The sequence below is a fragment of the Trichoderma breve genome, chromosome 1 (assembly GCF_028502605.1).
Source record: "Trichoderma breve strain T069 chromosome 1, whole genome shotgun sequence".
NCBI lineage: Eukaryota > Fungi > Ascomycota > Sordariomycetes > Hypocreales > Hypocreaceae > Trichoderma > Trichoderma breve.
The window spans coordinates 4,961,944-4,988,141 of record NC_079232.1 but is presented as its reverse complement, the minus strand read 5'-3'; the positions used below and the strand labels follow the sequence as shown (position 1 = coordinate 4,988,141).

The following is a 26,198-nucleotide window of genomic DNA, read 5'->3' as shown; positions in this document are numbered from 1 at the left end:
TTCAACAGCGCTGCTTCGGGCAAAGGCCGTTGTTTGGCGCCCCTCGATACTACAGTAGCTTATTTGTCCCGAAGCAGAAATGGCCGAAAGGCACGAGCAAGCGAAAAGCTTTTGCCGCGTCTCCCAATAGTCCGGGCTTACCAGCTAATGGGTGTACACGAGCTTGTCGAAACAGGATGGGCTTCCCGTGGGTGGAGGGCAGTGCTGCCTAGTTGACGCCGTTTGGAGCCGTTTGGACTGGGGTGACCCCTTCCTGACAGCCCACCGAGAATCTGGTTTGCCTCCATTATAAAGCGTCTTGTTTTCCCCCAACCATCAGCGCGAATTGAACTTTCTTTAGTCTCGTTCTTTTGTACTCTTTGTCTTTGGAACTTGCCAAACAAAGCGAAAGTCCATCGCGTGTGGCTGTCGTGACGCTTTTCTTATTAGTGCATCTGTCTCTCGTTTGAAAGCCCGGAGATTCCGTTTTGCCATCCATCACAATGGCTTGGACAGTCTATGAAGGAGGCGAACAGGTGGACTTCAGCATGCCTGCATGGGGCTGGCCTCTGATTCTTGTCAACTTCCTGATTCTGCTACCTATCTCGTTCCTGGTAGGTTTCCCCTCCGCTGTTGAGATCGATATCAGTGAAATCGATATCATGTCCACTAACCTTGATGTACCTCTAGGTCAACTACACCCTGTTCCACATTTACCCTGTCTTCACCATTATTGAAGATGAGAACCCTCCTGCCTACGAACCCCTTCCTATCAACGGAGGCAACGATGAGGAGGCCACTGTTGGCTCTACGGCCAAGCCTACTGATGGCGCCGCCCGAACAGTGACTTCTTCTCTTCGATCCATCAACCGTCTCTTGACTTCGCATGGCGGGTGGAGGGCCAACACGCGTGGATTCATGTGTGCTTTTACCCAGAGCGTCCTCACAGGCATCGTCGCCTCCATCTTCTCCTGGGGTCCTGTTAAGCCCTTTGCCGAACTTCTGGCCTCCTTGGTCCTGGTTCAGTTTGCAACTGCCTGGGTTCACATTGTCATCTCACATCCCTCTCCTCGGAGGTTCTGGCGCCGCCTGCCTCCTTTCAAGCGCGCCTTTGATGCCACCTGGAAGGCTATCGTGATTTACTGGGCCGCAACTCAGGTACACAAGTGGGTTCCCTACCTGCTTGCTGTCCTCATTGGCTTCGATGCCCCGACTCTCGACAACTTGAAGAAGTCCAGCGGTGCCTCCGACGCTCTTCGCGACGGCAACATTGCTTATCTGATCAAGGCTACGGTATACACCCTCCTCAGCACAATGCTGTACGTCGTCGTAATCATCCCCGCCCGGGTTGTTGTCGTCCGCATCCAGGCTTCGCTCCTGCCCGAGGACGAAGACCCCATCATCCCCTTCGACCGATCCTTTGAGGGTAAGGTTGAGCCCGCGGTTGTTGGTGGACTTGGCTATGCCACCATTAGCGACGCTTGGTCTACCTTTTCCAAGGCCGCCTGGCGACGAGTGGTTATCCTCTACGCCAAGATTGTGGGCATCTTTGCTTTCGTTTCTCTTTTGTCGTGGGTCTTTATTATCCCTACCGCCCTTGCCATTATCAAGGCTGGCACAAAGAGCACCTGATTGTTCGCTCTACAACACAATGGCTCCCATGATAATGCCTATTAAATGGGACTAGCTATTTATCACCCAAAGTTGGCTATCTACAAGCAACTGCATGGATTTCAAGTGCTGAAATAGAATGCGGAGGAAAGTCTTTTGTTGATAGGCACTGCGCGGTACTTACTTAGGTAGTAGATACCAGGTTCCTCAAATATCTGCTACTGTCACTATTTTCTGCAACCATTGCTTTTTTTTTTTTTTTAGGATCTGCTACTGTAGCTATAAAATACTTGATATTATGACTAAATTTCTCTGATATCATAGCTATATTCCTCCAATACTTGATATCATCACTAGCTTTCAATTTAAGACATGAGATACCGAATAACAATTTGAGTATGCCGAATAGCCACTCTCGTAATGTTCATGCTGCGAGTTTCCAGATGGGGAGCCCCTTTCGGTCGCTATCATTATAGTGAACATACATACAAAAAATTACAAGGAATTACACGGAGTGTGCATGGAGCAAAGAGCAGATGCACTCACAAGTATGTACATAGTTACTCGTCATAAGTAAGATTCTGATTTGTATCTCATGTAATTTAACTCTTTACTCTTTCATGCGTGACATCTTTATCATATATAACCCTCCCCAACCGCGTAACTCCAACTATAGATAACTCTCTACCTTGCCCTACGGCCCGTTTTCTCTCTTTGCTCTTGATTTATTTCCGTCTCTGTCTTTTGTTTGCTCATTCATTGCATTTGTGTCTCGCTCTCTCAGTCAAATACACAACCGTCAAAAGTCATAAAAACCCAGAATCCAACAATCGTCATTCGTTGCTCTTGATCTCGCCACAATGTATATAGCGCGGACACACGCCCTCCCCCTCTTCATCATCCTCGCTTCACCTTTTTTTGTTCTTTTGTTCTTTTTTTCTCTTTGTTTTAAAATGCAGACAAGGGTGAGGGGGTTGAAGAAACAGCAATACATATCAAAAGATACAAAGCAAAGGAGGAAATCAAAAGCGGAAAAAGCCTTAACCAGCAAAGTCAGCACGGCATATGCGTGGGAAGGAAGAGTGAGAAAAGGTGAAGAAGGAGGGTGAAAGCGAGGGAGAGAGTGAGGGGGTGGGTATGGAAGGTTCCAAGTGTGTAAAACCGCCTCTAGTGTACTCAAAACGCCGCCCGGAGAAAGCAAAAGCGCGCAGGAAATCTACGACTTATTGAAGAACCAACTACCGCGCTTGCTGCTGGTGGGAGTCCCGTCACCACCTTGGATCGTGGGAGTCGCAGGGGCATCGCCGCCGCCGCCACGGAGAGGCTTGGCAATGCGGCTGCCAGCATTAGAGAAGCTGAAGCCGCCGCCGGCACCACCGAGCCCACGGGTGCTGCCAGCTTTGGCAGCCTCGAGGCGCTCCTTGACGGAGGCAAGCTGGACCTCGAACCTAGTTTAAAGGAGTCTAGGTCAGCATCAAGCTTTTTCAAGCATGTTTCACTCGTAGCACTATGTTGATGTACTGTCGTGGGCAATGAAAAAAGGGGGGAGCTCGGGGATACATACTTGTGATTGGCCGTTGCCATCTTCTCCTGACTATCTTGCAGCAGACTCTCCAGGCTCTGGATGCGCTCATTTCTCGCAATCAGCTTGCGCTCTGCAATAGCAACCTCCTTCTTCAAAGAAGAATTCTGCTCAACAAGCTGGCGCTGAACTTGGGTGAGTTGCTCCAAGTTCCGCTCCAAAAAGGCCATTTTCTTCTGCTGGGCCCGGTTGTTGGAAGATCGCAGCACGTTGTTGTACTGCTCGCGAGTCTCATCGAGAGAAATCTCCAACTCGACAACGCGCTCGCAGCGGTTTTGCAAGTCTCGCATGAGACTCTTCTTCATGACATCAAACTCTGCAATCTGCTGTTGGACAGTCTTGCCGTTTGCCATGGAAGCGGTGCCACCAGACTTGACGCGCTGCTGTAGCTCCTCGATGAGGGTCTTCATTCTTGCGTTCTCTGACGCTTTCTGGTTGAGGTCGGCCTTGAGCTCCTCGACGAGCTGCTCCTGAGACTTCTCGCGCTTAGCGTAGGTGGCCTCCAGTCGCGCCTTGACCTCCTCGACGTCGGCTTCGCTAAGGCCGCGAGCCAACACATCCTCGTATTCTTGCTGCAAAGCCTCTAATCTGGCTTCGAGCTCCTGTCTCCGTCGGGCATCCAAGTCGTTGGACGACCCGCTGTACATGGACAGCTCTGCTTGCCTCACGATGCCTTGGGTTTCGACCATCTTTGCTCGGAGCAGCTTAAACTCGTCTGGCGCGATGTGGTCGCCAATTGTGCTCTGTTCAAGCAGAGCATCAATGTGCTTGATAGTCTCCGCGATGGATTTCTCGTTGTCGCTGAATACGTCAGTCCCGAGTTCGAAGCCGGCCATCATCTTGGCCATCTTCTCTGCCTTCTTCTTTTCCTTTTCATCAAGAGCTGCACCCGTCTCCTTGGCGCTCATTTTGGCGTCAAGCAGCTGCTGCTTTATGTCGTCCAATTCAGTAGTGAGCTCTGAGTTGGCCTCCTTGAGAGCGTCCATGGTGATGAGGGCCTCTTTGCCCTCAAAATTTAGTCTCTCGAGTTGCATCTTGAATTCATTAACTTCTGTTGTAAGCTTCTCATTCTCCTTGCCCATTTTGCTGTCGTGCTCCTTCAAGTAGGAGAGCTCCTCCTTGGTCTCGCGAAGCAGCTTCTCGGCAGCCGCAGCCTGCGATTCTTTCTCAGAAATTTGATCTTGAAGCTCATTTTCACGGCGTAGGAACTCTTCCCGTTCGTCCTTTTCCAATGTTATGCTAGGAGTACCAGCACGATCAGAGGCAATAGGAGTCTCGGAGCGACTCTCTGTAAGCCGTGAGGGAGTCGAGGGCCGCGGTGCTCTTGCCTCAGCCTTGGCTGCGGAAACTCCATCGGCAATCGGCTGAACCCACTTGTCTTTGGGCACAGCCTCTCCAGCTCGCCACAGCTGAACTTCGCCCTCGAGGTTGGAAATATAGGACTCGAAGTTGGTAACTTGGCCCTGAGCTTTCTTGAGGAGGGCTTTGAGCTCGGCAGGACTGAGCTCGGCGTTGACCTTGGCCTTGTTTTTGATGGATTTCGCTCTGGTACCGAATCTTAGCGTTCCCAAAGTTTCAGCATCGTTATAACTACTGGGTGAGCAGTTGATGATGAGAGTGGTTCGACTGTTACCACCCAGAGATTCTTGCAGGATACGGGTCAATTTGGAGTCTCGGTAGGGCACGTAGTGGGATTTGCCATCGGTCAGGGCGTTGATGACCATGCCCAAGGCACTCAAACTTTTGTTGATCTTTTTGGCTTCCTCAAGCGTCTGACCGCTGGCGCCAGTCTTGCCAACCTTTTCACTACCGGCCAAATCGACCAAGAACAGCTGGCCGCTCTTCGCTGAACCAGACTCGACGTTCTTCTGGGTGATGGTGATGACGAAGATGGAATGGGATCGTGAAGACTCTGCGTTCATGTTGGTGGCAGAGACCATTCGAGCGTTTCCTCCTCTCCTCATCACCTCATACACCTCTTGGACGCTGGAGACGTAGATTTCCAAGAGACCTTTGACGTAGATACCACGGTTCTTCTCCTCGTGAATAGGGAGGTTGTCATTTTGCGGAGCCAGCAGATCACGAATCTTCTCCATGTAAATCTCCATGTAGCTGACCCGCACGGTGTATTCGATGGTGCTGGGGCTGGACATGATGCTGGCAAAGATTTGCTCGACAATGCGCGGAATAACACCCCTCTGCTCGGGATCATCAATGTTGCTTCCCATCATGGTGTATGATTTACCAGCACCAGTCTGGCCATAGGCGAAGACAGTACCGTTGTAGCCATTGAGAATGTCGTCGACGGTAGGGCGAATGGAGTAGTCGAAGATGTCTTGTTGTTTACATGACATGTCAAAGATTCGGTCAAAGGTGAAGGAGCCCTGTGCCTCTTTGGACTGTATAAATCATGGCAACGGTCAGCGACAAACTCTCCACATCATGAACACTGTAGTGAGCATAGGGGTAGAGGTGTAATATACATCAAGAGTACAAGTATCGTCCGAAGTGAAGCTGACGATAGGCTTGCCGCCCGATTCGATTTCAATCCGGTTCTGAGGCCGGAATCGGGCGACGACCTTGATGCTGTTGTTCGACATGATGGGCAGATGGCGTTAGGATATCGATATCAAGAAAAGTTGTTAACCATGGGCGAAGAGAAGCGACCGTTGAGTTATCGGTTGAGCCACGCAGAGGTAACGGTATCTCGAAGGGGGCTTCTCTCTCTTCACCCAAATGGCGGGCTCTGGTGTTCCGCCCTACCAGGAGGGTAAAAGAAGAGAGAGAGGGGCTAGAGAGGAGAAACAAAAACAGCAGATGGTTGATCCCAACCGAAGCTGCGAGAGGTCAAAAGAAACAGAAACCCCGCCGCAGGATCGTTGTAAGGGAGGGAAAAGGAAGGAAAGAAAAAGAAAGGAAACCCCCAAGAACAAAGACACGAAGTTCTAGGGAGGATGCAAAAGCAGCGGTCTGGGAGGGACTGGCGGGGAGGGGCCCAAAAGCTCAGAGTTCCAATGTTTGGGAGGTGACAAGCGCGCTAAAAACAGCCGCCGCGTGGTGGTTGGAAGTGCCCTGGGGGCTAGGAGGGAGGGGCTGGAGATCAGACGCCTAGAGGGCTGTTACAGCGCACTGTAAACACTGGACATGCGCCCTAAACATCTTCAGGTGCCACTAAACTACCCGTCAGTAGCATTTTTAGGCCAGGCACCAAATCCGCTTACCTAAGGCAATTTGACGTGCCTTCAAAGGAGGTACAGCAAATGCTGTTCAACCTCCGGAGATACGAAGCACTTGACATCGCATTGACTCTACATTTCATGCTTACATGTTGATTTTGATGTGTTTCGTTTTGTTTCGTTTCACATTGTTCTTCCATTGCACAACTGCTTTTCGTCTGAAAGAAACAAAAAAGACCATTTAAAGAATTAGAGAAAAATATTCGCCGAGCCCGCCAGGGGCTGCAATGGATTGCTGCATACCGACTCTAGATGGGGTACCACAACAGCGTAGAAGCTCACCGAGCTGGTCTCTTTTTTGTCTTAGCGCGCCATGATGTATTACAGGTGATATTATGGTATGGATTTGAGATACCAGCATCGACTCTCCGGCAGGATTTAGCAGTACTACCTTGCGCTTTTGTGCCTGACAGTGGTTGCTGACGCTGGCAGCGGATTGGATGTAGACCCAACCAGGTCCCAATTGGGCTTGTGAACTGCCGAATCGCAGCGGCAGCGGACTGGCTAATTGATACCCGAAATCTCGATGCCCTCGCACAAGCCACAGTTCAGTCAATAGAAGCCCGGTCAATAGAATTCCGTTCAATAGAAGCTCAATCAATAGGTTGAGGTCTTCTTTGAGCATAACTCAACAAACTTGTAGAAAGAGGGGCAGATAGGGGATGACAAAGGGGGTGGATCAGTACTTGGGTATAGCATCCCTCATAGGAAGCCTGACATGGACAAACGAAAACATCTGGCATTCCGCTGCGCCTAAATCACTACTTGGTAATCCCTGTCAGAGTGGCGATGATGTCAAAAAACAAACGCTTGAATCCTAGGTAGAAAATAACAAGACATGATACGAGAACACTCGTCCCTCTTCCTTGGTATAACCAGTTCAATATCGTGCACCAAAACGCCTGCAATGAATCCTTCCCTCCTTCTCGCTGGGAGCCCAGTCTTCTAGATACTGCACGAAGACGATGAGGGGGCTAGGTCCAAGTTCCCCTTCAGATATCCTGAAGCGGATAGGTGGCTGTCTAGACGCCGCCTATCCGTATGTCCTCGTCATTCCAGCGTTATCGTGAGCCTTTTTAGTCTTCCCAACTTCTCTCAACAGTCTCTCGTACGCGCTTAGTATACTCCTTTCGGTTATCTTTGTATAGGTTCGAAGCCTCCACGTTCGCTGGTGAGCCGGTGTTGGGGTCGTTAAGTAGACTGCAAAAAGAAAAGTTGTTCAAGTCAGCGAATGAGCCATCGAGCCAAGAGTAGGTGGTCAGGGATCGGCTCCCACAACAGATCTTCAAATACCTTTGAATGCTGGTCAGCACGGCAGCGACATCATACGTTGGGCTCCATCGGTTTTGTAGAATATCCAAGCACAGCTCGCCGGTGGCGTAGACGTTGGGGTGGAACATCTGGCTGATGAATTTGACCTGAGGAGGCTTGTTGGGGTATTGTTCTTCAAACTGCATGACGAGCCGGAATGTTCCATCTTCAAATGGTGTGTCGGCTGGCCCAATAATGACGGCATTCCTGTAGTGAGGGCGATGAGACATGGTTAGCAATCGCACCTTGTCCTTGGTGGTGGAGGTGTGAGGGGCAACGAACCAGGTCATGACATTGTCGGGAATGGGAGATGCTGAAACTCCGGCAGGAGGATCGGTCTGCATACGCTGAAACCATCATTAGAAACTGCAAACAAGACAGAAGATATCCCATCCGGTCTATGCAGACAAACCTTGAAGTCGCGCATCAACCGGCGTCGGGCAGCTGTCGACATGGCTATCGACAAGGGGCCTGATTAGGAATCGAGTAGAGCAAGTTGGCTGGAGTAGAGGTGGCGGTATTGTTCCTCAAGTTCTGTTTTCGAATTACAAGTCGACTGTTGGAAGCAAAAGCGTTGAATGAAGCAAAGATGAGATTGACAAAAATACCGACAAGTCTTTTTCTCGGTGCTGTGGAAGAAAGTTGAGCCAAGATCGGAACCTGCTCACGAGTCAAAGAGCGTTGATAGCGGCACTAGCAGCTAATGGCCAGCGCTTGACAGCCCGCCGGTTCAGGCGAATCGGCGTCAGGGTACGGGCCAATGGCGGGGCGAGAAATAAAAGATTAGTCATGGTCATGTGACAGCGCATCAGCGTCGCGAAAGACGTGGAAGAAAGAAATGTGGCAATGGTGGAGCGACGCCACAGTCTGGACTGATCTGGCAGACTGGTTAAGGCGATATAATTTGTCCAAAGGTTGCCGGATTGATAATGTACCTAGGTACTGTAGCCTCGGGTTGATGACGTGAGTGCGGCTTAGGAAGAGGCGGCAGTGTAGAATATGGAGTAAGTACGAGCTTGGATTCGGCACTGAAGAAGAGATTAGAAAACATTGAATCATCTGCTTCATGATGTTGTAGAGCCCGAGTAATGAATGAGTACTGCTGTAGCACTCACTGCCTCGGAATAATACAAAATCCCCTTTCCCCGGCTTTTCAACCCCCCGCATCAAGCATCAATTCTGACGCTGTCACCTGCAATCCCGGCTTAAACGCTCGGCTGATTCTCTCCCCGCTCTAAGCCGAAGCGTACCGAAACGGCCCAGAAGCTCCTCTCTCTGCGCCTCTTCTACCGACAGTCTGTATAAAAAAAAAAACAAAGCATAGCCCGTTCTGCTTCTATTTATCTTTCAAACACCTTTCGATTGGCCTTTTTTTGATACCCTCACTACGGATAGCTTTTGTCCTTGTTCGCTTCTCCTTTTCCTACTTATACAGCTCCACAACTCCATCCCATAATGCCCGAGGCTCAGCTTAGAACAGCCAGGCGGCTCGGCCAGCTGGCCAGCCAAATGAAATCGGCTCGCCACTTCTCAACCGGTGCTGTCATGAGAAAGGAAATCCAGGAGGCGTACATTCTCAGTGCTGCGCGAACACCGACCGCAAAGGTACGTTGCTGAGCGGCTCGCATATACCATTTTGGGATTATGCTAACAATTGCGCTTGTCCAGTTCAACGGCTCATTCACCACCGTGCCCGCTCCCCAGCTTGGCGCTACCGCCATCAAGGCCGCTCTCGAAAAGTCAAAGGTTCCGATAGAAAAGATCTCTGATGTGTACATGGGCAACGTGCTTGGAGGAGGAATGGGCCAAGCACCCGCCCGACAGGCCGCCATCTTCGCTGGCCTCCCTACGTCCATCGAGGCCATCACCATCAACAAGGTGTGCTCTTCTGGCCTCAAGGCTGTCGCTTTTGCGGCGCAAAACATTCAGCTCGGCCTGGCTGAGGCCCAGATTGCCGGTGGCATGGAGAGCATGACCCGGGTCCCATACTATCTTCCCCGTGCCAGCGGTCTGCCTGCTTTCGGCAATGTTACATTTGAGGACGGGTTGATCAAGGATGGTCTGACCGATGTCTACAACAAATTCCACATGGGCAACTGCGCAGAGAACACCGCCAAGACTCACAACATCACCCGAGAGCAGCAGGATGAATTTGCTATCCAGTCGTACAAGAACGCTCAAAAGGCATGGGCCGAGAAGGCGTTTGCCGATGAGATTATCCCCGTCACCGTCAAGAACAAGAAAGGAGAGGTCATCATTGAGGCGGACGAGGGCTACCTCGATGTCAAGATTGAGAAGGTCCCAACCTTGAAGCCCGCGTTTGTTCGCGATGGAACTGGCACAGTTACCGCTGCCAACTCGTCGACCCTGAACGACGGTGCCAGTGCTCTAGTCCTGGGCAACAAGGCCATTGCACAGCAGTACGGATCCGGCTCTCGCGTCCTGGCGAGGATCGTCTCCCACGCTGATGCTGCGGTTGACCCCATTGACTTCCCAGTCGCTCCTGCGAAGGCCATCCCCATCGCTCTGGAGCGCGCCGGCATTACCAAGGATCAGGTCGCCATTTGGGAAATCAACGAGGCTTTTGCAGGTGTTGTTCTGGCCAACAAGAAGATTCTTGGCATTGAGAACGCCCGTGTTAACCCACTTGGAGGCGGCATTTCCCTTGGCCACGCTCTGGGCAGCTCCGGATCACGAATCCTCACAACACTCCTGCACCAGCTGAAGCCTGGCGAATACGGTGTTGCGGCAATCTGCAACGGAGGAGGCGCTGCCACAGCCATGGTTGTGCAGCGTATTGAATCCGTCTAAACTAAAACAAAAAATAAAATGGAAGCCAAAAAGAAAAAGAAGTTAAACACAAACATGTATATACTTTGAACGAAGAGAATATGTGGCTGGGCATGTATATTCCAGTTAGCAATGGCCATGTAATTTTAGAGTAATGAAGCATTCATTTGTTCAATATTGGACTTGATTTTTTACTTGAAAATGCCAAACTTATTGTCATTTAAAAAAAAGCATTTAGAGATGTAAACAGTTTGTGTAGGCCAATGAGCCGCAACAGTTGATTCCATAGAACGGCAGCTTGTCACGGAAGGGAATAACCACACACGCCACAGGTATTCGATTACCGCCACATCCAGTTCGACGCCACACCGTCTTCAACACCAGCCTCACTCTTACTCATTCACGCGTCTTCCCTCTCTCACTCATTCTCACTAATTCCAAAACTCCGTTGGCCGCCAAAGGGCGAAATATTTATATAATATATTTTTCTCAGCATAAATCATGTCTCTAGTAACTCAATTCCTCTCCCAGATTCAGCAGCAAGTCCGCAACCAGCAAGGCGATCAACTCCGGTCATGGCTCCAAGTAGAGCCGGAATCACCAAAACAATATCACGATCTAGCCAACGAGCTGCGCGCCAGATTTAGCCGCCAGGATGCCATTGATAAGGTCGTTGAGGATGCCCTGCCGCAGCAGGACGACCTGCCCGAAGGCCAGGCAACGGCTTGGCCGGGATTATTGGCTTTTTTGAAGGATTACTTGACCTATTGGCGGGATGTCAGTTTTGCAGACTTGTTAGGGGCTCATCAGCTTCTCAGTGGGCTAGTCAAGTGAGTTTTTCGGTCATGGCCATCGAGTGCCATTGATAGCCGCAACCCGCAGAAATACGCGGATTGAAACTTGAAGAATCGTCTCTTTATGCTAACAAAGCCCTGCAGCTCTTGTTCTACTGCATTCGCACATCCTACTTATGGCTCAATGCTTCTCCAAGTCAGCATGTCTCTCTCAGAGACACTTGCTCGCCTTACCATGAATCTCAACCGACGGCCTGATCTGACTCGCCGGCTCCGCGTTGTGGACGACGACAACCGCAAGTCTGTTGCCGAGTCTTCTGCTGAGATCATCCAAAAGATATTTACGACTTGCTTGACCGACCGGTCAGGTACCCGGACCAGCAAGCCAGAGGGAAAGCGAGTTGGCGTCTACATGTTTGCCAACCTCGTGCTAAAACTTCTCTTCGCAGTATGCCTCCCTCCTTTGATCCTAGTCTCTCCATACTGTAGCCCATCAACACTATTCTCTAACCACAGTATTCATTGTCCAATAGTGCCGAAGAACTCAACTAGCGAAAATGATATTTGTTAACATCGAAACCATATCGCCTCCGCTCTCACTCTATCCTGCGGCTCAGCGCGTCACTTTTCTCTACTATCTCGGCCGTTTCAACTTCTCCAATCAACACTATCACCGCGCTGCGTTATGTCTTCAGGAGGCATACTTGCAGACTCCTCCTCAACTAGTCTCTCATCGCTCCAACATTCTCACTTACCTCATTCCCTCGAACCTTCTTCTTGGGCGATTCCCTTCGACTACACTTCTATCACGGCCGGAGGCTCAATCATTGAAACCCATTTTTCTTCCCATGTGCATGGCTATTCGCTCCGGGAACTTTGTACAGTTCCAGTCCCACCTTGCTGCTCACGAGCCGTGGCTGTTTGAAAAGGGCCTTCTTTTGCCACTTTCCAACCGCCTTCGACCGCTTCTCTGGAGGAGTCTCAGTCGAAAGACATTCCTCTTGACATACGTCCCCCCGCAAGATGCCACCTCCCGCAAAGCAGCAACACTCGACCTCTCCCATCTCCTCACCGTGGCTACCTACGTTCAGCGCCGCCTTGAAGGCTGGCTGCCCGGCAATCCAACCACACATGGCCGGCCATCGCAGGCCAACCCTCTCTTCATGCAAGCCATCAAGAACACTGTCCAGTCTTCTGCCGAAACGACTCTTGCCCCTCCCCCAGGCGGCCCCAGGAAGCTCCGCCCCAACGAGGGGCTCATATGGGGTAACGCCCTGGTCACGTACGAAGATATAGAGATGACGGTTGCCACTCTTGTTCAGCAGGGTTTTATGCATGGATTCGTTGCGCATAGCCAGGGCCGGTTTGCCATTATCGGAGCAAAAGCAAAGGGCAGCCCTGTCCTAGCAGGCTGGCCGAACGTTTGGCTGACAATTAAGGAAAGGAGGCACGAAGACGACTTTGATTTGGACCAAGTTCCCGGCTGGGTGACATTGTGAGAGAGAAAGAGAGAAAGAAGGTGTGCATGAAATTAGTTAATTGGGGCAATACAAGTTTAGATGGGAGAGGGCAAAGCATCCTTGATAAGGTGGTGCTAACTACCGGCGCTACCCCATAGCATGGTGTTCGTTTATTAGAAGCTAATTACTCCATAGAAGAAAACGAAATGATACCCCCCTAAACCGTCAAATATCGCTAACTGTGATTCATGTTTGAGACCTACAAGGCGACGCATGGAGTATATAATCACACAAGCCTCACATTTTACGGTGTCTTAGTTACGTTGCTCCTCTACACACGTGTCAATTCACTACAGGCTACTTTCAAGAAACGTAAAATTCATAAAGCCACGCTATTTCTGTCTTTATCCTATTCATCCTAAGCTCCTTTTTTTGAGTTGTTTATGTTGATGGTTGTGGTAATTGTAAACCCACAACTCATCTCAAGTAGTTTGCACGAGCATTAATAAACAAAGCAAAAAGCACAAAACTGACAAAAACCACTTCAAAGCCTTTCCCCCCTTGGACATACATCATAAATGTTTGATAGGTAAAAAAAAGTTGTAAAAAAGAATCGCTCGCTTTTTCCCCCTCCCTTTTCTCTTTTTTTGATCCTTGTCCTCCGATTTCGTAAGAAGCTTTCTCTTTAACCGCTGAAGAGGGGTATCGACGACAAAAGAAGGCAAATCAAAACAAAAATGTGGTAAAAAGAGAAAATATGGTAATAAAAAATCATAATGGATAAAATATGCCACCGTATTTTTGGCATCATTGTAAAAAATAGGAGTAAAAACTCCTGAAGAAAAGAAAAGGGGAGGGGAGAATATTTGGAGATTGGTATGCCACCTTATAGCGGACACACCAACCTCCAATTTCTCCAAAGACAATAAACACTATCGCCGACAGGGCATATTGGCTTATATGTAAAGCATATAATAAGCGTTATGTAAATAAAAGTAGAGCCATATACAGATACGGCGGCATAAAATATCAGGGGGCAAAAAAAAGGTGCGACGAGGGGGAGGGGGATCAAACGGCCCAAAATATGCGAAGCGAAAGAGAGAGAGAGGGTGAGAGAAACCCGCGTCAAGTGATATAAAGTCTAGAGCAGCATATGAACAAAAAAATATGTAAGCTGCAGCTGACAAAAGGTGACATGGACACTGAAGTAGACGTGAGAATACATTGTCTGCCAGAGATACAATCAACGAGGCTGCTTGCCATTAATTCTTCTTTTCTTATAGGAAACAAGCTGCGGCAACAAAGGCAACGATAAGGCCTGCAAAGGCGGTGCTGCCTTGCTGGCGGCCAGCCTCACCCTTCTTAGTAGTCGTGGTAACCGGGGCAGAGTCGGCTTGGGTCTGGGACGGCTCGGCAGGAGCTGAGGTCGTCTGGTGAGACGAGGTGCCGTTCTCGTGGAACATGCCGGGCTTCACAGAGGCGTGTGCGCGAGCTTGAGAAGCGGTTGAGGAAGCCTTGCCGCTGGTGGCGGTGGTAGAAGCAGCTCCGGTTGTGGAGGAAGCATCGGTCGTCTGTGTTGTTGACTCTGCGGCCGTGGTGGTTGATGAGGCGGCGGCAGTGGTGGATGTGGCCTCGGTCGAAGAAGGAGTAGCAGTGGTGGAAACCTCCGTAGATGATGGCTGGGCGGTGGTGGTGGTTGAAGTAGCCTTCTCGGCCTGCTGGGCGAAACCGCCGGCCTTGAGTCCATGGGGAGTGGAGCTGGGCTGAGCCGAAGAAGAAGATCCGGAGTCAGAGTCATCACCACCGGAGCCGCCAGAGCTGCCGTCCACGTTGAAAGCCACAATGTTGGCAGTGCCACCCTTGGGGACAGTAACAACGCAAAAAGCGGCGTTACCGGCACCAACGGAGGATTCGTTGCTCTCGACGCTGCCGTCAGAGTTGGGCGAAATCTCACAGGGCAGTCCGTTGCAGTCACCGTCGGGGCACTCGATCTTGATACCAAAGGTGGGCAGGGTGCTCTTCAAGGCAGAGTCTTGCCAGATGGGGTTCCATCCCAGCTTGACGAATGTGTTGCCGTTGCTGTCAGTGTTAGCGCCAGCAACGTACGGACTCCAGTTGCCAACGGGCTTGCTAGAGACACCCCAGACACAATCGGCGACGGTGCTTCCAGGAGGGTTGATGTAGTAGCTACACAGATGAGGTTAGCAAACACTGTGGACGTGGGATGCAAGACAAAGCTTGTGCGGGATCACTCACTGAGCTGCCGTTGAACACCAGTAGCTTGTATCGGGAACAGCAAGCGTGGCCGAGGATGTGACAAGAGTTGGGATAAGCATGGCCTCGTTACCAGGCAAGACAGTCTGGCACCACGACATGGGCTCACCACAGTCGTTGACAGCTACGACAGAGCCAGTACCTTCAACACAGTACGGCTTGTTGGGGAAAGGCTTGTGAACCGTGCCACTGTTGTCACAGAACAATCCTCCGTTCTAATGCTGTCAGCGACTGAAACCGGCGATATTGGTCATTCTCTCTTCTTATCGATTTAGTAAACTTACCATGGAAGCCGGGTAGGAGTATGAAGAATCGGGATCCCATTGAGCCATAACCATACCGGGCTTGCAAGCAATTGGGCAGTAGTGACCTGGCGTGCAAGGCTGATCCGGGCTCATAGCCCAGCCAGCATTCTCAGCATCGGGCGTGACAGCAACCAAGTTGGGATCATCGGTCGGGAACGCGCATTGTCCTCGCTTGACAATAGAGTTGGCGTCCTCTACTGTGTGAGGAGAGCGAAGGTGAGTGTGCTTCTTATTGGGAAGCTGGTGAAACCTCCTGTGTGACGAGGCGACGGTGCCGGCTGGCAATGAGAGAAGCACAACGGCCGACGCGAGGGCGGCCTGGACGTCTGTAACCTTCATCGCGGCGCGTGAAAACGAGAGTGTGAATCGATTAGTGATTACTGGCGCGAGAGAGAGTGAGAGCAGAGGTCGCTCGACAAGGGCGAGTGCGACGCTCGATTCGAGGTTTCGAACAAACAGAAGTGAGAGTCGTGTCACAAAACAATCAGGCAAAGAGAGCGACAGAGGTGACGGCAAAAAGAAGAGCTCGTCCACACAAAACACGACACGACACGAAACGACACAGCGCAAAACGAATGAAAAAGAGAGAGACGGCGGTGACGGTCGAGAAGTTCTATGAAAAGAGAGTGAGATGGAGCCCGCGGACGAGCAGGGCGACAATGGGCTAGTAAAGGAAGGGATTGACTTGTGGTTAGTTCAAAACTGGAGGACAACTGCTACGATACATGCTGCGAGTACTTCGACCAGACCAGGCTCATCTCATAAGCTAATAATGCCTCGACCGCTTTGCTGAAGATGGGCTGTGATGCTGGGCCTCGCTCTGTGGATACCGTGGGATGAGCGCGTCGAAATTAAACAAGCCATGAGCCAATCAGGGAGCGGCTTGCTTCTCCCCTGGGAAACCGTCGACCAATCCAGCCACTTAGCCAGGGCCAAAGGAAATTAAGGCCCTCCTAGTGTAAGATACGTATCGAACGCTGCATTAACTGCAACGGGTATGAATCCCATTATCCTTCTCGAGGACCTGAGCCAAACGGGGGGGCTCTCGATGTCGAGGGCAGTGTCTGTGTGCTGTATTGGAGGTTCACAAGCCAGAACAGCAGAAGCCATGAGTCCAACAAAAGTGCTGATCTCGGTGCTAACCGTTAATAGTGCGGAGTAGGTCCTGGAAGTAGTAATCTGTGTAGTCATAGTCTATCTCAGTAGCAATTGCATTGTGAACCCCTAGCTGACCTCGACATGTTTGTTGGCGCGGTGTTGTGTTCACAGAGAAGGGCAGCCAGTGCCCCTGATGCCCCGACTTGAGCGTACCAATATCACCATGATTGGACGTCTGCCGTTTGTCGGGGCCACCGCAGCCATTCTACCTGTAGTCGGACATATCGTTCCGTACAAGCACATCACCGCAGTAAAATCACACTGACAGGCGAGGAGAAGAAATTGATCGACGACACCAAAGGCGAGATTTGGCGGAACGCTCCGAATCGCTGCGTCTTTGCTGATCTCCCCCCTCCCCCAACCGACTTCACCGTTATTATTGCCTGTGCTGTAAGACAGCTGAGGCTGACGGTGTCACCCCACGAATAGGTGATTAGAAGAATTAGACCTGAGGGGGGCACCAACCATCTCCTTGCTGCAACACGACTCAGAAAACAAACCGTCGCTTGCTGGTGGCGCTCGCCAATTTCAATCTTGAGACGGTTCAAAACCAAATCTGCTGAAACAAGTCTTGCTTCTAAACATCAGGTCTTTTTCTGCTGCCCGTTTGCTAGTACGGTAGAGGATGTGGCGGTCGAGCTGCTCTCCCTAGAAGCCAAGCTAGACTGGGGTTTGGACATGGGGCACTCCTTTTTTCCGCACGGGGTTGCAAGGGACAGAAATTTTGTGTAAACGACGTGCTCCACTCAACACGAGCATGAACGCCCACGAGCTGTCATTACAAGCTGGACCAAAGTTCTCCGTCTCTTGTCCAGAGACAGCCAAGCATGAAAAAGCTAGGCTCAATCCAGTCTCGAGCAGCGAATTGTTGCCTGGCACCAACCCTGGCGAGGCCGTCTGTGCTTTGCAAGGAGGTGCATGTTCAGCAAGGGAGTGCTTGTCCGTAATCCAGTGAGAGCCTGGCGGGTTCTGGAACAGACATGCCGTCTTACTCCGTGCTCCATCTCCATCTCCATGTTTTGTGCTCAGCAAAATCTCCAAATCTCGCTCATCGCCGCGATATCATCAGCTCCGCCAGCAGCTGCCGCCGATGGCTTTGCCAAGGTAGGGAACAGTGATGAGATGTGATTTCTTCTAGGTATCTTATACTGGCGGTATCCCGGACCCCAATAAAAGTGGCATCATGCGAGATTTCATCTGCTCGTCTCTTGTACTGCGGTCTAGTCAATTCGCTTGCATTCTTGGCATTGAGCTGATCCATCAACCTCCAGTAGGATGGATCTTTAAGACCAGATGGTCATATCATCAAGCCAAGAGAATTGGTTTCTTTCAGCCTGCTTTGCATAATACAATACTGTATGGTTTTGTTATATTGCCCTGTGCTGCTCGTTATGTAACGCCTTTTCATTGGAAGAACTGCAAATTCCAGGCTTTGCTTTTTATTTTACATTGCTATTCAGCAGTTTAATTGCGTTCGCGTTGGTCACAATGGCGTGCTTGCTTCAAAGGCCTTTCAGAGATCCTTTTCTCGATGGCCAACCACTCTTGCAAAAGAATCAAACGACATAGTCATAGAATGCCGGCCCGCGGTCTTGCTTCGTAGATGCTCGTCGTAGTTCAGCATCTCCTTGTAGGGGACTTTTGCTACTATTTCGACCATGCGAGCAGTGGACTTTTTGCTTCTCAGCGAGGTGATCGAGTCATAGGGATCAGGCGGCGCGTAAATCTTGGAGATATCGATCAATTCGTCGCTAGCAGATTCTGCAGAACGATCGTTGACTTCGAGGACATGACCACCCGCACCAGCTGTTATGTCATGCTGAACTGTTCCAGCGGCCGCTTCAGGGCAGGTAATGTGCGTCAACATGATGGGCTCTAAAATGCCAATCTGGCTTTTATCGAACGCATCTCTAAGAGCTGCTTGGACGGCGGTTTTAGCCGCACTGCTGAAATGGCCTCCAGTTGGTGTCTCTAGCGCATCGCGAGACGTATCAAGAGTGATGTGGACTTGGCAGCCGTGTATCGGCGACGCACGGCGAGGCCCCCTGGCCAACCCAGCTATGGCTCCGTTGAAGAGCTGTTGGCGTGCCTCATCCACATCAACAAGCACGGCCGTGGCTTCGCCTTCCATGGGAATATCTATCTGGACAATGTTGCCGTCTTTTTCAAGGCCGGCTTCCATCAGATCTTCCTGTTCCCCAGCTTCTATCGGTCTGAGAGTAGCCGTGCAGGAAACCTTGCCTGGCTTGCCCGCAACTGGACGGTCAAAAACTGCATGCTGAGGAGAGGTCATGGTGGTAACACATTCCTTGTAGTCGACCTCAATAGGACCAAACTCGGCATCTATCTTATGCTTCTGCCTCATATTGTAGAGTGACACATCCAGGTGGAGCTTTCCCATACCCTGGATGGTAAATTGGTCAGTCTTTGGATTTCTACTCCACCGAAGGCTTGGGTCTTCTCGAGACGCGCTCTCCAGAGCGACCTCTAATTGTTGTGCTGCCACATTCCCATATGGATCAACTTGCAAAAAGGCAACCGGTGGAGGAATCTCTGGAGGCCTGATCTGGATATGTCGTAAATGTTCAGGGACAGTTTTGCCACTCGCCATGGTGATCAAAGTATCTCCAGTGCGAGCTTTCTTAAGTCCTCTCAGGGCTCCGATTTGGCCCACAGAAAGCTCTTGAATGTCTTCAGTCTTGGACGCAGATATTTGCAAGATGCCCATTGGTCGTTCCTGGATAAGCATATGGGTGTTGAAGCTCGGAGCATTGCGAGTAAGAGTTCCATGATAAACTCTCACAAAACTAATGACGCCCTCCTTTGGGTGGTCAAACACTTTGAAGACAGATGCCACTGAACTAACATTGGCATCCACTGTCTTCTTGCCTTTTCCTTTCAGTGCTTCCCGAAGCTCGCTCTTCGTACTCCCAACTCTGACCTCAGCATCTGGACGTTCCGCTGGATTAGGAAGATAGTCCGCGATGGCGTCCATGAGCGGCTCAACTCCAATATGACGAAAGCTCGAACCGGCGAATACTGGTATGAAACGGCCATCACCGCTTTGGATGCTTCTCCTTATGGCTTGCTTCAACAGGGAAGCGGGGATATTTTCATTTTCAGCCAAGAATTCATCCATCACGGCCTCGTCAAAATCTGCAAGGCCCTCGACCAGACGCTGTCGTGCTACTTTCATCTCGGCCAATAACGATTGGTTTGAAGTTGACAGTATCTCTTCGAGCTCGGTGGGTTCATATCGAGTCTTTTGCCTTTCGGTCTTCCACCTGTAACCCACCCCATCGATGATGTCTATTACTCCGACAAATTCCTCTTTCTCCCACCACGGAATTTGGCAGACCAATGGCCATCCTTTGAGTCGAGAGCCAATTTCCAAGACGGATTTTCTAAATGATGCGCCCTCACGGTCCAGCTTGTTACAGTAAACAATTCGCGGAACTCTGAACTCCTGGGCAGAGGCCCAAACTCGTTCTGTGTGTGCTTCTACACCCTTGACAGAATCGATGATGCAGACGGCTCCATCAAGGATTGGTAAACATCGATCAACTTCAAATCTGAAATCTTGGTGACCAGGAGTATCAATGAGATTGATGGTCTTTGGGGCTGTTCCAGGAGGGCAATCCTGTTGTAGCGGCCAGTGAAACGTTATTGCCGCTGATTGGATGGTGATTCCACGCTCCCGCTCAAGCTCAAGGAAATCGGTTACAGTGTTGCCAGAATCCACATCTAAGATTGTCAGCTGGGTTATTTCAGCTCTGGACATGTATTTCACACACCTCCTACTCGCTGGGTCACGCCACTATAGTAGAGCATGCGCTCAGTTGTTGTTGTTTTGCCCTACACCATGGGTAAGCGTCGAGGCCAGGATGGCTTGATTACATAGAGGCGTAAGCCTTACAGCGTCAACGTGAGCGATGATACCGATATTTCGAGTATTTTCAAGCATTGAGCTTATGCTTCTTGCGCCATTGCTGCCCCGGTAGAGAAGTCTCTTGAAAGGAGACAAATCCGTCGCGGCTCTATAACCTGATCTGGTGAGGCGGCCGCATTGCCTCACTGAGGCTTGACGACAGAGCACCAGAGCAATCATGGCGATTCAATATCAGAATATGGCACTGCAAGAAATGGCAGTAATGGCAATTGCATCACAAACATCAGGACTGCACCCTCAGCACTCAATATTGAGCGAGACTTGAGGGACGTGCAACCTGTTTGAATGGCAATTTTAACTTTGAGATTCTCGAAGCTCGGCCTGAAATTCTAGGTTTACTACATTCTAGCGAGAGCTCCTTCTCAATTGATTCATTCATCTCAGCGGGGCTTGGAGGGGCTGCGCCTGCCTGCATGAACGTATCCCAGAGTATGCATATATAAGATAAGCCTCTATGCTTAAATCGAGTGGAATTTTTCTGAGCTGTTCTGGTTGAGTATGAGAAAAGCAGTCTTTGCAGTTTACTGCTAAGTGTAGATTCAAGCCCCGGAAGTATATGCAGATGAAGGTCCTTTACTTTTATCACGTTTCTCCAGAATATAATGTTGACTTTTCAATCCCATATGCAACATACATCCTCACTCCAATCAACATGGGCTTCCGAGGATCTACTCTAGGCATATTACCGAGCTTCATCAGGGCGCATAACATTTTACACATGCACCAGTAATATCTCTATAGATAATAACAATAAAAGTCAAGACTATTTGGCTACAAGATACTGTGGAATATAGTCATATAAATAGACAGATTGCGCCAGGAGTTCACAAAATATGAGTGAGAAACAGTGACTCTAGGTTAAGGTAGTATGAATCGCTAATAGGTACGTATAGCTGCAAAATGGTTTACCTGTAGGGCTGTTATTGTGGGCGAGAGTGATGTGATCTCATCTGGTCTCTTCTATTATTATCATCCATGCTAGTGCTTGTATTTCCTTCGTCGTCTTATCATGGAAGATTTTTTGTGAATGGGAATATCTGCCTAGCACCATCCAGTTCTGCGGGGAGTTGGCAGGCTGCATTCAGTAATACAGTTCAGGTACCTCACGTAGTTAGAGAACACTAACTGCAGGCACCAAACGCTAAGCTCTCAACCATCTCTAACTTTCCGAATTACACATGCCAAACCTCAAGCAGCCATGACAAGGAAATTGCCTTGGAAAAGAGAATCTGAGTTCTCATCAAGCAATAGCGCAAGAAACACAAGAGCCCAAAGTCCCAAGTTACCTACTGCGCGGCAATATGAAAGTCGAGATGTTTTGCGAACGCCCGTGTCACGCAGACACGTTCGGCGCGTTTTGGATTCCGGTATGAATAAAAAAAGACCGTTATTGAGAATGGGGGTTTAGTCAACTGACAGTAATTATTTCAGATCCTATTCGAAGCCCATCTACTTCACCTCCACCAGAGCGGCCTCATGAAGAGTATATTTGCACCGCCTTTATGATTTTGATTGCTTAGTTCAAACATCAGTTCAACATGCACATACATCTCTTGTCCATACTCAACTAACAACTTCCCTTCATCTCAGGTTCATGATTCCAGGGCCGCTGAATGACGACAAATTCAGAATGGTCGATGATGAGTTTCTGCACATGGCCCAGCGCTTCACCGCGCACCTTCACCGAGCAGAATACGATCGTCTCAAGGCCCTCGCCAAGGCCCAAAACGCGGCTACTATCAGCGAGATTGAGCGTCCCGTCGTGGCAAGTGCGGTGCCGACAGCCAGGGCGCGACAGAGGAGTGAAGCAGCTCAGAATTCTATGAAGCGGCGTAAAGCGCTGGAAGCTGAGAGTGGTGAGGATGGTGATAACCGCAAAGCAAAGCAAGATGAACAAAGGTCGCCGTGGGCGACGGGTCTACGAGGATTGATGGAGGCGCCGAGACGAGAGGGAAGGACAATTATGCCTGCGGCGAGTGCTTCATCTTCTTCCTCTAGGACGAGAGCGGCCGCCGGGTATTCAAGCAAGTCGTCACCACAGCAAGACCATCAAAGTCGTGAATTATCGCCGTCATTGCCACCATTGGCGTCATCATCCAAGAGGGTCAAGCTTGACTTGCCCGCCAATCCAAAATCAACTGCTACACAGAGTAGAAACACCCCCCAGCATCCTCGCAACTCCAACCCAAATCCTCAAGCTATGTCTTCACGCCCCACAGAACTTCCCAAGGGAGTTCCTCGTCCAGATTCTTCTCGAACCAAAGCCGACAATCAGCCACCCAGTGTCTACAATGTGGATGACGACTTGGATGATGATCTTTTTGGCTTGCACGAGCGTAGGATGAGCAGGAAGAAATCCCGAGAGCAGTCCAAACGACCGGCCGCAAAGAGTGAAGTCAAAGACGAATCAAAGCCGATCGATTTGAGCTCTATCCCTACATTCTTATAGACCTCTAGCCCCAGCACTGGATACATGGTGTACTCATAAAAAATTACGAGAGATCACAGCGGAATTATATTACTGCTTCGGGCACATGCGCACTTTTCATTGGGAGCCAAACGTGACGTCGTTAATCTCATTGCGGTAAGTTTCATAAATCCCTACACTACTCTAATTATCCTGCATTGTGAGCTCATCAAAGTCATCTAGCAGCTCGTCCATATTCACCCCTGGCACGCCATCGTCTCCATCCTCGTCCGTCTCCGCTATGCTCATCTCATCCTCGTTTGCCTGCTTGGGATTCTTGTAAAGCGCCAAAGCCGCACGCAGTTCTTCATCTTCCTCGACATCGCGCAAGAACATCTCGTACTCCTTATCCATACGCTCTTGGTCTGCCTTCTTTGGCAGAAGCTCACCCTCATCCTTATCCATGCGCTTGAGCTTCCAGTTGCGGCGACGGTTCCTCCTGCGGTTGGGGTAGTGTTTCTTCACCAAGACCACATCAGGGACGATTGATGAGTATGTGTTGGAATCCTCTATCGCATCAAATTCGGGATTGTTGAAGTTGGTGCCGCTCAACATATAGCCCATCGCTGAGTCACCTGGCTGTAACAGGTTTCCCAGATGTGTTCTGGTAAAGTATGTCCTATCATTGACACCCAGATCGGAAGCACGAGCAACCGTTGCCTCGGCAAGCACCCACTTGCCCTTTCGAGTAGGGGTCGGCTCAATATCCATGACGATGAACTCGACCAACTCCATGGCGTCGGCGAGAGCTGTAAATGGGGCGCGCCAGTAAATGGACGCACTTACTTCCGCTGTTTGAAGGGTCTGAGGGTCCATGAGGTAGACCGCCGTGCCAATCTTGTGGCAAAGGACGAGGGGTGAGATGTTGCTAGCCTGTTTCGCAAGCTTTATGGGCAGCGCAACCAGGTCATCTCTGCATACGGGGACAATTTCGGCGGAAAATGTGAATTTGTAGGATTTTTTTGATGTGTGGGTATCCATAGAGATCAGCTCTTGTGAAGACTTGACCTTGACGGGAACGACTGAGTTGAGGAAGTCGACAAACTTCTCTGCCTGATTTCGCACGGAAAAGAAGAAATCGATACCATCCTTGGCTTCCTTGATGTTGAGGGTCTCTTTGTGCGCGCCATGCTTCAAGATAAGCTGCTCCAGGAAGTGGAACGTCCTCTTGTGCAAGACCTTCTGTCGGACTTGAACGCAAGCTCTCCAGTGGTTGGGGGTGAAACTCTTCTGGCACTCAGGGCACTGCTGAGTCGCCACAACGTATACGACCTCGAAGCTCTGCTGCAGCAGAACTCCCTGCTGGACGGAATCTTGGACGGTCAACTTGACCTTTACTCTTCGGGAATGAGGCTCGGTCCAGATGAAGCTCGCATCGACGATTCGCACTTTATTCAGGCCCCTCAGCTTCTTGAGGCAGAGGGCTAGGAGTTCACGGGATTCAGGCATGGCGGCGATCCAACTTGAGGGTGGCAAGAGCCATCTCTCGCAGTCTTTGCATTGCTGGATGGTGGCCTCTCGCTGGATTCCCTGGGAAATGTCGTTGGTCAGCTTGATACAGTCGTAGCAGGCAGCGCCAGTGGCTGTTGTTCCATCGATCGGGGCACCGCAGTTGTGACAGAGGATTCTGTGTTGGATATTGTCAGTCTATGCAGTCATTCATGGCTTTTTTTGGAGGGGCAGCCGCAAAGAAGAAAATTGAAGTAGAATAGCAACGTTCTTCTGACCAAAAAAGCTGGGAAAATTGGAGTAAGTCACTTACGTTGCCGCCGTCGCCTGCTGCGATATAGGCGCAATAGAAATGGCGTCATCAAGATCCATAGACATTTTGCTTGATGTGGCCGATGGTGATGTGGTATGTGTTATGGTAGATGATTTTATCGGATGGGGTCCCTCTGATACAATATCTACGAAGTCGAAAAATATTTTGCCCCGCTGCTTGATAAGCGACTTCCATGAGCTTATCGCTCAGATTTGCTGTCGCAGAATTTATTGCCTTATCCGTAGTAGCGGCGTGAAAATATGTGCGACATATGAGTCAGTCGCGTGGGCATGCAACTAAACCGGTAACAGGATGACGGACATCAGGGCCTCTTTGATAATTGTTCCAATTCAGTTTCAATGCCCTAGATTTAGGCAGACGCATGTAGTAACAAGTAATTATACAAAATAAACAAATAAAACAAAATTAAAAAATCTTGCTCAACACTCTGCTCACACGCTCTGGTTGCTCGCTGGTATCTCCGCCCTTCTTGATCTTGGAAATCTGCTTAAACGTCCGTACGCTCTCCCTTGGCTCCTCATTGTCCGCTGCATCACTTGCCTTCCTCTTCTTCGCCTTTGCCTTTGCCTCCATGCCATCCAACATCTTTGCTCTCTCCACATTGCGGACGAACAGTTTGTTCTCCCGCGTCGTCTTGCTAATCTCAGCCCTCATGCGGCTCGACCTCTCAGCATCCTCGGCGGCAATCTGCTCCGTCAGATTGTGCCATTTGAAACCATTGAGATACAACAGGTTCCATATATCGTCGTGGTAGTAGCTCCCTTTCTTTCCGCCGATTGGTCGTGCGTTTAGAAGTTCGCACACAGCCTTTGCATCCTTCTTCTTGATAAACTCGACCCAGCCCTCGGTAAATGTCTTTTTCTTGTTGCCGCCTCCTTTGACGCGCCGTGCTCGTGCGACTGGATCTTCGGGGGCGAGGAATATCCTGTTGATTTCTCCGTATGGAGCAAGAAGGGAACGTAGTTTATTAGGCTTCATGAATGGCGGCACACGTGAAATGTATACCACGCCGGATTTTTTGATGGCTTCCTCTGTCGCAACAAGGTTCTTCTTCGTCAAGGGTCGGGCAACACCAGGCAAATCTTTGGTCCTTAGCTTCTTGGCCTTCTTCTTGCCACCATCAGCGCCGCTTTTGTCGCCCTCTTCGTCTTGTTCGGCCGATTTTGGGTTCTTCTCGTCTCCGTCACTGGCATCTTGCTCCTTGTCGCTCGCTTCAGCATCGTCGTCTTCCTCATCGTCGCTGCTAATCTTTCGCCGTTTAGGACCGCGCCCGCCCTTCTTTACTTCATCATCCGACTCGTATCCATTCAAGCGTTCGTCTTCGCTGTCGGATGCATCCAGAAACTCGTTGGCCCTTGTCGCAGCCATTATGTGTGATTTGCAGAGCACTATGTCGTACCGTATGTGCAACTTGGCTCAGAGCTCATCTGTGGTCGCAACCAAAAAAAAAAAGTTCCAATCCTTATCGCGATAAGAAATTGTCGTATTGCAGTACCGGG

At 50.2% G+C, this 26,198-nt stretch overlaps 10 protein-coding genes across 10 annotated transcripts; 4 read left to right on the top strand and 6 right to left on the bottom strand.

Moving 5' to 3' along the window:
* Positions 1-482: 482 nt before the first annotated feature.
* On the top strand, positions 483-1,611 carry T069G_01487 (uncharacterized protein; the record flags this gene model as incomplete). Its single annotated transcript, XM_056168697.1, has 2 exons — positions 483-593; positions 670-1,611. The coding sequence occupies 2 exons, from the start codon at positions 483-485 to the stop codon at positions 1,609-1,611; spliced, it is 1,053 nt and encodes a 350-aa protein (XP_056034013.1).
* A 1,195-nt stretch (positions 1,612-2,806) lies between these two features.
* Positions 2,807-5,772, bottom strand: T069G_01486 (kinesin motor domain-containing protein; the record flags this gene model as incomplete). Its single annotated transcript, XM_056168696.1, has 3 exons — positions 2,807-3,038; positions 3,155-5,571; positions 5,656-5,772. 3 exons carry the CDS (start codon positions 5,770-5,772, stop codon positions 2,807-2,809), a joined length of 2,766 nt encoding a protein of 921 aa, XP_056034012.1.
* Positions 5,773-7,484: 1,712 nt separating this feature from the next.
* On the bottom strand, positions 7,485-8,173 carry T069G_01485 (ubiquitin-conjugating enzyme domain-containing protein; the record flags this gene model as incomplete). The annotated part of the gene is made up of 4 exons (XM_056168695.1): positions 7,485-7,608; positions 7,702-7,926; positions 8,002-8,066; positions 8,132-8,173. The coding sequence occupies 4 exons, from the start codon at positions 8,171-8,173 to the stop codon at positions 7,485-7,487; spliced, it is 456 nt and encodes a 151-aa protein (XP_056034011.1).
* A 1,001-nt stretch (positions 8,174-9,174) lies between these two features.
* On the top strand, positions 9,175-10,530 carry T069G_01484 (uncharacterized protein; the record flags this gene model as incomplete). Its single annotated transcript, XM_056168694.1, has 2 exons — positions 9,175-9,324; positions 9,388-10,530. 2 exons carry the CDS (start codon positions 9,175-9,177, stop codon positions 10,528-10,530), a joined length of 1,293 nt encoding a protein of 430 aa, XP_056034010.1.
* A 480-nt stretch (positions 10,531-11,010) lies between these two features.
* Positions 11,011-12,802, top strand: T069G_01483 (uncharacterized protein; the record flags this gene model as incomplete). Its single annotated transcript, XM_056168693.1, has 3 exons — positions 11,011-11,339; positions 11,448-11,751; positions 11,837-12,802. The coding sequence occupies 3 exons, from the start codon at positions 11,011-11,013 to the stop codon at positions 12,800-12,802; spliced, it is 1,599 nt and encodes a 532-aa protein (XP_056034009.1).
* Positions 12,803-14,040: 1,238 nt separating this feature from the next.
* On the bottom strand, positions 14,041-15,681 carry T069G_01482 (beta-glucosidase (SUN family) domain-containing protein; the record flags this gene model as incomplete). The annotated part of the gene is made up of 3 exons (XM_056168692.1): positions 14,041-14,950; positions 15,020-15,252; positions 15,322-15,681. 3 exons carry the CDS (start codon positions 15,679-15,681, stop codon positions 14,041-14,043), a joined length of 1,503 nt encoding a protein of 500 aa, XP_056034008.1.
* Positions 15,682-18,013: 2,332 nt separating this feature from the next.
* Positions 18,014-20,608, bottom strand: T069G_01481 (elongation factor tu GTP binding domain-containing protein; the record flags this gene model as incomplete). Its single annotated transcript, XM_056168691.1, has 5 exons — positions 18,014-19,321; positions 19,367-19,784; positions 19,842-20,244; positions 20,295-20,355; positions 20,417-20,608. 5 exons carry the CDS (start codon positions 20,606-20,608, stop codon positions 18,014-18,016), a joined length of 2,382 nt encoding a protein of 793 aa, XP_056034007.1.
* Positions 20,609-21,647: 1,039 nt separating this feature from the next.
* T069G_01480 (uncharacterized protein) lies at positions 21,648-22,898 on the top strand (the record flags this gene model as incomplete). The annotated part of the gene is made up of 4 exons (XM_056168690.1): positions 21,648-21,816; positions 21,881-21,932; positions 22,040-22,599; positions 22,669-22,898. 4 exons carry the CDS (start codon positions 21,648-21,650, stop codon positions 22,896-22,898), a joined length of 1,011 nt encoding a protein of 336 aa, XP_056034006.1.
* Positions 22,899-23,060: 162 nt separating this feature from the next.
* T069G_01479 (NMD3 family domain-containing protein) lies at positions 23,061-24,743 on the bottom strand (the record flags this gene model as incomplete). The annotated part of the gene is made up of 2 exons (XM_056168689.1): positions 23,061-24,543; positions 24,679-24,743. 2 exons carry the CDS (start codon positions 24,741-24,743, stop codon positions 23,061-23,063), a joined length of 1,548 nt encoding a protein of 515 aa, XP_056034005.1.
* A 361-nt stretch (positions 24,744-25,104) lies between these two features.
* T069G_01478 (uncharacterized protein) lies at positions 25,105-26,067 on the bottom strand (the record flags this gene model as incomplete). Its single annotated transcript, XM_056168688.1, has 1 exon — positions 25,105-26,067. One exon carries the CDS (start codon positions 26,065-26,067, stop codon positions 25,105-25,107), a length of 963 nt encoding a protein of 320 aa, XP_056034004.1.
* Between the last annotated feature and the right edge of the window lie 131 nt (positions 26,068-26,198).